The sequence below is a fragment of the Ascaphus truei genome, chromosome 4 (genome assembly GCF_040206685.1).
Source record: "Ascaphus truei isolate aAscTru1 chromosome 4, aAscTru1.hap1, whole genome shotgun sequence".
NCBI lineage: Eukaryota > Metazoa > Chordata > Amphibia > Anura > Ascaphidae > Ascaphus > Ascaphus truei.
The window spans coordinates 395,539,724-395,551,814 of NC_134486.1; the positions used below are offsets into that span (position 1 = coordinate 395,539,724).

At 45.0% G+C, this 12,091-nt stretch overlaps 1 protein-coding gene across 3 annotated transcripts in view; it reads right to left on the bottom strand.

Moving 5' to 3' along the window:
- Positions 1-2,103: 2,103 nt before the first annotated feature.
- The window catches only part of LOC142493888 (membrane progestin receptor beta-like), a 57,644-nt gene continuing 47,656 nt past the window's right edge, over positions 2,104-12,091 (bottom strand). For all 3 annotated transcript variants that reach the window (XM_075598587.1, XM_075598586.1, XM_075598585.1), the window contains one exon: positions 2,104-6,339. In XM_075598587.1, coding sequence (XP_075454702.1) covers positions 5,229-6,290 — 1,062 coding nt within the window. In that variant the 5' untranslated portion in view covers positions 6,291-6,339 and the 3' untranslated portion in view covers positions 2,104-5,228. The remainder of the gene's footprint in view (positions 6,340-12,091) is intronic.

The following is a 12,091-nucleotide window of genomic DNA, read 5'->3' on the forward strand; positions in this document are numbered from 1 at the left end:
TCTCGGAAATTGAAATACATAGTGTCAATTTCTGTGGGAACATTTAAAATGGCTGCCTCAGACCATTTTCCTTCCATTCATCATATGAAACTAAATAGTTCCCGCACTCCAACCTACTGTAAAATAGATTTAAAAAAATTCCAATCTTTGTTGCAAAAAGGAAAACGCTTAAAAACATTCTCACACGTCTCAATATGTCAAAAGTTCATAAAAACTGTAGCGAAAAAAGTAGCACTCCATAATAGTGGCCAAGTAGTATTTATTCACCCAACGTTTCGGTCCTCACCTCACGGAATTAATACTAACCACTTGATCACTAGTTTGGTATGGTATTTTTTGTTTAATTGCTATGGGATTTCCCCATTGAGTTTCAGCACCCAGAGGTATCTTTAATTTTTGAGTGCATGTATAATTATATATATATATACAGCTCAACCCCGTTATAGCGCGGTCCTCGGGGTCCTGCTAATTTTTTTTAAAAATGGCCGCCGCCGCACGCCCGATTGGGAGGAGGGAGGAAGAGTTGGAGTGAGGCGCCGGCAACCCTACACGTCCCCCAGCAGCCACCATACTTCCCCCCGCATTCCCCGCACTCCCCTCGCACTTCCCCCAGCAGCCTCAATTCCCCCAGCAGCTCCATACAAGTCCCCCCACCGACCCCCACATGATCCCCCCCGCCAGGCCCGCATCGATCCTGCCCCGCACGATCCGCGCCAGCAGCCCCACACCGATCCCCCACCACCCACCCCCGCACCAATTCCCCAGCTCCGCAGCAGGCGTTGGAGCTCATGTCACTGAGGGTGGGCCCGGCGGAGGATGCAACGAGTGAGGGCGAGCCGCGGACCCAACAGCTGGAGGTAATCATGGAGGAGGCCCAATGTGTGCAGCTTGCCCTGGTCATCCTGAGAGCTCAGCACCCTGGGGAGAGACGTCCAATGAGTGCAATCTCTCAGACAGCGCCTCTGCCAGGGCCCAGCTCCTCGACCCCTCCAACTCCCGCACCAATCTCCCCCCCAACCCCCAACCAATCCCTGCCAGCAGCCCCCCCGATGCCCCAGCAGTTGACACCAAAGGTAGGGGGGTAGGGGGGGCTGTGTGCATGCTGTGAGTGTGTGCAGTGTGCAAAGTGCAGTGTGTGTGCAAAAAAAAATTCTTTTTTTAATATTCGGGGTCCACGCTCAAACCGAATTATAAGCGGATCCGCGTTATAGCGGCTCGCGCTATAACGGGGTTGAGCTGTATTTTGGAAAGTTTAGAAAAAATCAGATACAGCCCCTATACCATACATGTAAGACTGGCGTCTCTGGACCCTTTTATCGGGTCCTCTATTGAGACCCAGGGGCACCAGTCTTACATGTATGGCATAGGGGCTATAGTTGCTTTTTTTCTAAACTTTGACATCTTGCGACCCCGGAGAATGTTTTTAAGCTTTGGGGGTTTTTTTGCAACAACAAAGAAGAGGGGAATTTTTCTCAATATATTTCTGAGTGGTTGGGAGTGTCGAAACTATTTTGTTTCACATATACGATTTGGTGTCCGTGATGATGGCGAACAGCCAGTTTTCGAGTACGCTGTGAGAAGACAACATAATAGGTGAACTAGAAACCGTGAGCGGTTTCCTCCCCTCTTCCACCCACCAGAAACACCCACATTTTAATGTCGCTGCTTCCAGGCAGCACATCATGTCATTATACACATTAGTTATCTTGAAACAGAGAAGGGTGTTGGTCCTTTCTTCCATGTAATAACAAAGGAGGGAGAGGGAGGAGTTGGTGTGATAACTTTTATTGGACCAACAAGTAGTTGATCTGTTACAAGTTTTCCAACCTCTCAGGGTCCTTCATCCAGTTGGCCTAAGGAGCGGCTCAATGAGTAAAGGCGCTGACTCTAAAACTACGATACTGAGTTTGAAGCAGGGGAGCCTGGTTCAATCCCCGTGCAGGCTCCTTGTGACCATGGGCAAGTCACTTTATCTCCCTGTGTCTCAGGCAGCAAAAACATAGATTGTAAGCTCTTTGGGACAGGGACTCGTGCCTGCAAAATGTCTCTGCTGTGTACACCGGCAGTGTTATACAAGAAACAAGTATTATTAGGTTATGTCACTTTAACGTATCATAATAAAATGACACAGCACTGTACAGTTTAATTAGAGGTAAACATTAAATGTAAGTTGCTGTTTTACAGATTACTGTATGGCTACTGTGCCAAATATCACCCTGAGCTGTGAAATTAAATGGCACCGTATGACCGTATTGCCAAACCGTTTCCATGTTATCACGAGGCTTCGGGTAAATCCTAACCTATCCTGAGCAGTGGTCTCAGCACTCATATACAGGTATCTGGTTGCAATTGTGTTCTAGATATCTGTTCAAAGTTGTTGCAGTATTGTCTCGGGCATACTGTCCTGTACGACACTATTTTGGCACCATATAAATAAACATTAATTACTGTATGTGCACGAAGTGAATGTCAAAGGCCTACTAAATAGTGTTACAAAAACGGAGTTTGTAAAAATCTTTCCAGCTATTGTGTTGTTCTCCGGTATTGTGTGTGGTGAGCCAAATATCCAATTTTGCTGTGTGACCTAGTACCTAAAAACTGAACAGATAATCAGATTTATATAAAAATGAATAGTTCATACAGCTATGAAAGAGGAAGAAAATGAAAAGTCATTTGCATTCTTTTATTTGGTCCCCATATACAGTATATGCCTGACTGTAAAAACTGACCGATGCCAACTTCAGGTGTGTTACACACACGCTGACATATTCTGTGCAGTCTGAACTATTCAAGTATGGTGAATAAAAAATCATTCAGCTGGTGAATTTCAATCATAATTTAGTAAGAATACAAACATTTAAGGCACGTTTCAAGTTTCAAGGCCAACTGCAGGAATAAAGTAAAGAAATATTATTTTTAATGCTCATGTTAAGCAATGTACATACATGTTTTGATGTGTGGGTAAGCTTACTGTGATCTTCACATAGATTTGCCAATAAATACATTTATAGTATGAAAACATTGCGCTGTATCAGGTCCAAGGTATGTGCTTGCATTTTCTCTTCATACAAGTACAGCACATAGCCAGGTCATCTTCTTGTGAAAGAAACACCACGTTAGAAACATGACTTGTAAAACACCAGTGCATTGTCAGCTCAATGAGAAGGGAAGTGACAGTGTTACCAGTCTCTGCCTTTAACCTCATGTAAATGTCCTCAGAGAATATCCCCGAGTCTCTTTGAAGAGCTGGTCTCATTGCATCTCAGGTTACCTTCCACTTAGATGACCTGATGACTCAACCAACTAGCAGTTTAGCAAATTCGTACTTTGTAAGCTACACATTGCCAAGGAGACTGAGGCCGGCTGAACATGTGATAATAGAGACGCATAACATACAATGATCAAGAAGTTCAAGTAGCCAAAGAGATGTCCTGCTTAGCAGCATCTTCACATATCAGTATTTGTTAAGATACATTGTAAGTACAACACACTACACACTATTTTGGCACCATATAATAAACATTAGTTATGTGCATAAAGGCCTTCTAAATTATATTACACACATTTTATTCAATTATTATTAGCAACATTTTTTTCCAGCTATTGTGTTTCTCCGGTATTGTTTGTGGTGAGCCAATGATCCCATTTCGCTGTGTGACCAAGTACCCAACAACTGTACAGATAAATAAGATTATAATGAAACTGAATCATTCATACAGCTGCTGTATGAAAGAGTAAGAAAATGAAATCATTTGCATTCTTTTATTTGGTCCCCATAGATATGCCTGACTGTAAAAACTGACCGATGCCAACTTCAGGTGTGCTACACACACACTGGCATATTCTGTGCAGTCTGAACTATTCAAGTATGGTGATTAAAAAACACTTTGCAGCTAGTGAATGTCAAACATAATTTTGTCAGCATACCAACACGTAAGGCAGGTACAGTAGGGAGTTTCCAGGCGAACTGCAAGAATCAAGATCATGCTCATTTTCAATGCTCATGTAAAGGAATGTACATGTGTGTTTTGGTGTCTGGGTAAGATTACTGTGATCTTCACATTTAACCTCCCCCATCTACTTGCCATTTCATTTTGCATGTTATCTTCATATAAGTACATAGTGCCCGGAAGGTCATGCTTTTTGTGAAAGAGACACCATGTTAGTTATCTTTCTAAAAGGTGCTAAACACCAGCGCATTGTCAGCCCATTAAGAAGGCAAGTGACAGTGTTACTAGTCTCTGCCTTTAACCCAGGAGTGGGCAACGTCAGTCCTCAAGGGCCACCAACGGGTCCTCGCGATATCCCTGCTTCAGCACAGGTGGCTCAATCAGTGGTGCAATCAAAGACTGAGCAACATGTGCTGAAGCATGGATAGCCTGAAAACCTGACCTGTTGCCGACCCTTGAGGACTGGTGTTGCCCACCCCTGCTTTAACCTCGTGTAAATGTCCTCTGAGAATATCGTGGCGTCTCTTGGAAGAGCTGGTCTCATTGCATCTCCGGTTATCTTAACCTTGGATGACCTAGATCACTCAACCAACTAGTTCTGCAAAGTTGCACTTTATAAGCAAAACATTTGCCAAGGAGACGGAGGCCGGCTGAACATGTGATAATAGAGACGCTTAACATACAATGATAAAGAAGTTCAATTAACCAGAGATGTCCTGCTTGGCAGCATCTTCACATATCGGTATTTGTTAAAACATACTGCGAGTACAAAGTGTCTCCCACGGGGGGAAGTATCAGGTATTCTTTAAACCAGCTGCCTATATATAAGAGGAAGTCGTGGGCTCAAAGGTACTGGAAATCCAATTGCAGATATCTCCTCAGAATAAAAATGCAGGTCTCCAACTGGTAAAGTTGGGTCTATACTGTACTACTAGTGCAAAGTATTGTTTTTTATGCTTCATAGATACGCCCACATTAGTCTGAGCTCTTTGCTACTGTAATATGCCAATTGTAAAATGTATAGATTATTACAATATTTTTTAAGATCATGCGTTCTGCAGGTGATGAGTCTAAGAGACCTGAACAAGGACTGCTCTATCTGCATGGTTACAGCACAAACCAGCTTTGGCTGTAAAATGGGGATTAACCTGGGGAGTAGTTACTTCTGGACTCCTTACAGCCTAAGGCTCCTTTCAGCAGTGACCATGCAGCGCGTCCTATCTTTCTTCACAATTTGGAATAAATGGTCCATTTATAATAAAAACACCTGCATCTCTATCACAAATCTTTCCCTGTCAGTTGCCTTTTTATCCTTCGTCGTAGATACATTGCAGTAACAGCACTGCATAATATAAGCATGAAGAAGGAGGCGCAAGCCAGCTGGGTATATGCTGGGCTGTATCTCGCTGTGAAATGTTCATGCCTGGTTTTGTAGTCTAGGAACACAGCCTCAAGCTGTGAAAGTGTGCAGAGGCCCAAAAACACATGGAATATTTGGTGCCCGTGCCCAATAATGTCACATGCGCCTGGGAAGTATTTTTCAGGAACAGGACAGGAGAAAAAATATGCTCCGAAGACAAAGAAGATGATTTGTAGACAGTGGAACCAGATAGCATTGTCTGTGCAGCCTTCCATATGGCAGGTGATTATTCGGTGAATAATTGGACTTACGTCTAACATGTATGCTAAACCTGCTGGAACCACCTGACAGACTTTTCTCATGACAGGATAAGGTCGTTGGTACCGATATTTGGCATAGCAGCAACCAACACAGGACATCCAACCCAAGAAAGCAGCCCCTGGTAAGAAGAAGGGCCAGGCCTTGTCATGCCAGGCTTGGTTGGAGCTGTAGTAGTAGTGTGCCAGGGCACTGCCATACTGGTAGGTGCTAACTCCAACATAGTCCATGAAGTAGAAAGTGTAGTGAGCCAACTCCGATTTGGATTGCAACAGGTGGGCGAGGAGACTGCAAGTGAGATAGGTAATCGAGGCTAGCACATAGATATACAGAGGCCAGGATATAGATTCCCAGGAAAGGGACTCGGCCTCTGCAAATGACCTGAACCTAAGAAGTACGACCAAGGCCACCAAGAGGTGTGTCCAGACATTGATGGATTCATTGTGCTTCTGAAAGAGGCTGAGGAAGTAGTACCGCCAGTCTTGATCTGTTGGTCGATACCCTGTCTGGATGTAGGGTTCCCGGAAAAGGCGAGGGACGTCGGAGTCCTTGACAGTAGAGGGCATCTTTGGAAGGCCGTCTTCTAGGAGCTTGGGCAGGTGACGAATCTGCTGGGCACTGATGGATAGAGTGCTAATACATTCAAGAATTGCTGTAGTCATGGTAAGAGTGTGATGTTCGAGGAATTAATTAGCACAATTTGATATTGACCTGTAGTGAAGAAGAGCAAACATAACAATAAATGATATGAAGATAACACAAATGAATGCAGAATATCCATTGTGTATCTTTCCCCATTAAATCTAATTAGAAAACTGAAGTAGATGCTTGAAAATAATTTGAATAAATATGAGAAGTCAAGACTTAGCCAACAATGGTATTATTTTCAGCCAGACATTTTTTTAGTTTTGCTTTAAGGGCCCAGTGCCTCTTCCGGTGTTAGAAATGGTCTTTACCTTTTCACCTATTAATGAATCAGTAAACCCAGCAGCAGCTGCATGCAGAAGAACAGTGTAGTAGATGTAGAGCCGCTATTCTCAATTGTCTGGGAAATGTCAAATCACTGCATCACTATAGCATCATTTGTTAATTTCGATAAGGTTCTGTAACTGGCCGTTAACACCTTCAAGAGGGGAGAGAGAGTCAGAGAGAATGGGGGGGGGAGAGAGGATGGGGGAAGAGTGGGGATGAGAGAGGGAGAGAGAGAGAAGGAGGTGGAAAGATGGAAAATGTGTGGGTGTGGGGGGTGGTTGTGTCCGAGGGAGCATGCTGCGGACACAAACCTACCAAGTTCCTCCTCCGGTCCTACTTATTTCTAGCTTGTAGCTTGGGATAAATAGGTAGTGGATATAAGAAAAACAGTGACAATAGCGCTCTAACAAACCCAAAATAAAATATGATATATATAACCACTAATGTGAAAATAATGAACGTGAATAATAAAACAATATTAATAATAACACACGTGCCTCAATAAAGTGCATATAAGTGAAAAGGACTAGAAAACAGACTACAACCCTTTACAAAAGACTGTTCCACTTGTCTTTTCTCAGATGACCTTTCAAAAGGTCAGGGGAGCTTGTCTCGGATCCATAAAATAGAAGAAAACATTACATAGTGCAATAATGTTTAACAGTGAATGGGTGCAAACTCAGTCAAAATTGACTACTCACATTCAAGTAATCAAAATCACGCAGTCATCCAACTTAAGGGGTGGATGCGCCCTATGTGATTGCAGCAGCCACCAGCCACCACCTCCAAGGAAGAAAAAATGAGAGACCATATAGTGTAGAGGGTAAAAAATTCTAATAGGGAATACACAAATGAAGGCTTACACTTAGTACAGTCGAAGAAGGCAGTAATGGATAGCGGATAACGGTTATCCCTTGGGTCGCGATCCCTGTGGGTTGCTCGTTCTCCTCCGCTCCCCCGGAAACGCTGGTATCCACGCCGGGGCTCCCATTGCGTCACTTCCGGTGTGCCGAGAACCACCGGATCTGATGGTAGAAGTGGGTCCTTGGTGTTTCTTCTCTTGGTTGTTGGTAGGCTGGAAAACTCAAGAGTGGAGAACGAGCAACCCAGGGGATCGCGACCCAAGGGATAACCGTTATCCGCTATCCATTACTGCCTTCTTCGACTGTACTAAGTGTAAGCCTTCATTTGTGTATTCCCTATTAGAATTTTTTACCCGATACACTATATGGTCTCTCATTTTTTCTTCCTTGGAGGTGGTGGCTGGTGGCTGCTGCAATCACATAGGGCGCATCCACCCCTTAAGTTGGATGACTGCGTGATTTTGATTACTTGAATGTGAGTAGTCAATTTTGACTGAGTTTGCACCCATTCACTGTTAAACATTATTGCACTATGTAATGTTTTCTTCTATTTTATGGCTACGAGACAAGCTCCCCTGACCTTTTGAAAGGTAGTGGATATAGTCAGCAGGAACACTGGATTTAAGCCTGTCAGCTACACATGTTTATCTGTTTGACTAATGGTGGCACTGTGATTATTTTATAAACAAAAGAACAAAGCTAAGAATGTTAATGGCTATGTAACGGGTATTCCCCCTACCCCAATCGCAGATAGAGTGCATGTGAGGGGGAACCTATGTGTTACCAGGTGTGGTGCGTATACCTGCAGGTTCACAAGAGTCCTGAGCCTCCGCTTGCTGGGAACCTGGGGTGCTTCTCTGGAACGTTTCTTCAATCAGCGCCTCCACCTATGTGAGATTCTAGGAGTGTAGAATGGCCCTCACATAGGAACATCCATAAAGTAACCAGCCCACACCAAAGGTTATGGCTAAAAGGTTTTACTATAGGGATCAGTAACATAACACACAGTATCATCATATAGAGTATCAACAGCTCTATGCATAACAACATACATTGGGTGCAAGGGCACCAATATCCCCTTGTACAGGCCCTTGGCCTCTCCGCCCAATAGTAACCCAACCATACAGTGCCCACAATAATTGGGTGCTCGGCACCAGCGTCCCAGTGTCCTGGACCCCCACCCAGATGTGTGGCAGCGCTGCTCACGTGTGTATAGTTGGTGCCCTTATAGATACCTGCCCGGGCACACGTCCGTGCCCGGGTGTAAAGCTCTTCAAAAAGGGTCTGACGCAGGAACAGGAAATCGCCTCCGTGTGAGGTGTCTCCCTCGTGGAGCGTCTCACCCACAGAATGTCTCTTGCAGTAGAGCCTGTCTGAGCCCAGACGCAGGCCGCGATCACCACATGCAACTGGCACCGGTGATATCACATAACACTGTACTGTAGAAAGCAACCCCCCTTTGCACAGAAAGGGGCCTTTCCTGAAACTGCCAAACTAACTGCTGTGGCTGCACTGCAAAGCCACACTGTCTCTTCTTGTCAGAGCACACAGCACTGCAGCTGTGTCACTGACTAATCTGACTAAACTCACTCTCAGCTAAGGGCAGGGTCCCTACCTAAGGGGCCGCCCCTATAAACTTACCCACTAAACCTAGTGGGGAGTGGGGTCTAGCTGGGGCCTAAGGGGGGGGCGGTTCTGGCCTAGTGCAAGGGGCCAGTTGCTCCCTGCACCTACACACCCTTCCCCTACCTTATCCCAGCACCAACTGACACTCTCACTGCTGGCAAAAATGTATATCAATCTGCCCAGGAGAATCTCACTCTTACATTGGCTCCCTGTGTCACCTGGGCTCCAGCCCCTGGGGCTGCTGTAGTCCCTGGAGAGCCTTTCTATTATTGGGGCCACGTGCGCTATGTCGGCTGCGACATAACAAGGATGGCGACGCCGTGCCTCAGACGCCACCAGGAGACACGCTCGCCCCCGCAACTGCCTTCTCACTGGTGAAGGTAAGGGGAAGAGGAACAGGGAACTGGGGAGCCAAAGGGGACCTAGCTACAGCTATATACAGTAATGTCTGTTAATGATGCCAAACACCATAAAACCATTTGTTTACCATAGAAATGTTAATTGTACAAAATATTTTGACATAGTTATACTTTTTTTAAGTGTCATTCAGCTGCTGTACATTTAACTTGCTACTTACTGTGCTAAGCCATTTTCTAGCTTGGACTGCTGTTTTAAACAGATTCGCAAGTTGCTTTGTCAGTGCATACACAAATTGCTGAGTTGCCACAACACATTGCGTGACTATCAGGTATGCAGGGTTTGAGTTACCTAGACACGTCATACAAACATGTTCAGTATTTCAGCAGGAACATTGCACTGTGCCACCTTCAATGATTCCCCAGAGCCTTTTTCTATGAAAAGGTTTTTATTTTTATATTTATCTGTCTTACCTTCATCGGCAGCATCTCCCCCTGCATGGTCCCATCAAGATGGTTCTGCGGCGTGAAATAGACTTGTGTTGCCATGGCAATGGGACGTCGCAGCGCCACGCGATGTCACGTTGCCATGACAACATGATTCCTCATGGCGCTGTGACGTTATGTGACGTTCCATTGTCAGTAACACAACGCCATTTGACGTCATCTTGATGGGACCATGCAGGGGAAGATGCCACCGCCGGAGAAGGTAAGAGTCGAGGCCCCGCACATGTCCCTGCACCAAACATCCCAGCCAGCCCTGCAGTAACCCGAAGATTTCCAATCTCCACTCGTAGCCCGGGGAAAACTAGCCGAAACCCTTCGTTTCCGGGTCAAACCTGGAGTGGTGGCAGCCCTGTGTGCATGGAAATATGTGGTCTGGTGAGAAGCTGGAGGAAGAGGGCAGAGACCAGACTGGTCAAAAAGAAAACGGGCAGAATGAGAGGAGCGAGACAGAAGGGGGAAAGTGACCAGTGGGGGGTCTACATCCTAAGGCATTTTTATCAGTGTAGAAACAAAGTATTCATTTCACTGGCTTCCTTAGAAAGCTCCAATCACTTAAAGCAGCAATTCCACCCGATCACTTTTATTTTACAGCATTGGAACTAACGGGGGGGGAGGGGGGAGAGTGGCGCGTATCCCAAGATACTTATTGGTGTAATTGCTGGTCTTTTGCTCCCTCTAGGGAAACAAAATGGCTGTAATCTTTTCCGGATCCCGCAGTCCATTAGGAAGTCTCAATGTCCTATAGAACGTACATTTAAATACTCTGAGGAAGCGCTGGTAACTAAACTGGTAATATCTCAGAAACAAGGGGGTCCTCCGAGCTAACCTCCTCACCCCCCCCCCCCCTGCAGTTTGTCTCTGGAGGATCCAATCCTACTTCCCCCACCCCCCCCCCCCCCCCCCACCGGTTCCAATTCTGTAATAAATCCAGTGTTATTTTTGGCACGATTACTGCTTTAAAGTAACAGTGAAATACAATAAAATAAGTGCCCCCTACATAAAAGCAAAAAATAGGAACGGGAATCCCTGCCCCAGAGAGCTTACAATCTAAGTGGAGATAGAGACAGAAGGGGAAGGGGTGAAAGCCAGAGCATGATGGGGGGTAAGTTCCTCTGTGTTGGTGTGGGGAGCACAGTCCGGGCTATTGAAATGCTTCAATGTCTTTGACTCTTCCAGGAATATCGCCTGCCGGTATTAAAGCCAATCTATCGGTGGGTGCCAAGTCTGCACGGACTTGGTGAGAGTTGCCTGCTGGTGCCACATAGTAACACACCAATAACGGACCTTCACAGCAGGGTCTTCTATTCAGATTAGAGTGGGTTGTATGTATAAGGATTAAAGAAGCTACCCACATTACAGACTGGCCGTGTGGGTCAGCAGCTGTCATGTTTATAGTGTTACAGTAACTGGTTCTCTCTGTACTGTATGGGAGGCGTCATACATTTAAACTTACAAAGCAGTGTTACTTGGTATTGATTTATATTGCATAGATAACATACAAGGGGCATTCAAATGTTTCTACCAATGTACTTGTAAGTCATGATTTTGTTCTTCGCTTGAGTTAATCTTGACCTGCAGAGGCTCAATCATTCGGCCACTTTCTTTTACTGTCCTACAATTATATCCCACATGTGATATTGCTATCAGCCTCAGGGGCCCCTTCCCATATGCGCTTACTGTACATTTTATATCATGTTATTGCCCGTATTTGTCTCAGTGCTACTTCGATTGTGAGCTCATTAAGGTAGTAATTCCCCTTACATACCTATATATGTATGTCTCAAATATACATGCACACACGCACACACACGCACAGTATGTTGCCCTGTTTATCCAATGCTGTACATGTATCTCATATTATGCTACTGTATAATAAAATAACCCAATAGTAATAATAATAATAATTCATGATAGTCTTGCTAGATCAGAGTCGGGTGGTGGTAGGGGGTACGGCACATCCCCACTTTAAATGCACCCACCTACAGAAGAACATTTTTTCAGAAAAGGGGTATTTTTTTAAGCAGTCTCTTCTTTTTGTCCTTATGGGCTAAATATAGCCTAACATTCTGGAAAATAAGGTCCAACGAGTTATGGGCAATTATTTAGCAAGAGAAGAGTTGGCGGCCCTCCACTGGGACT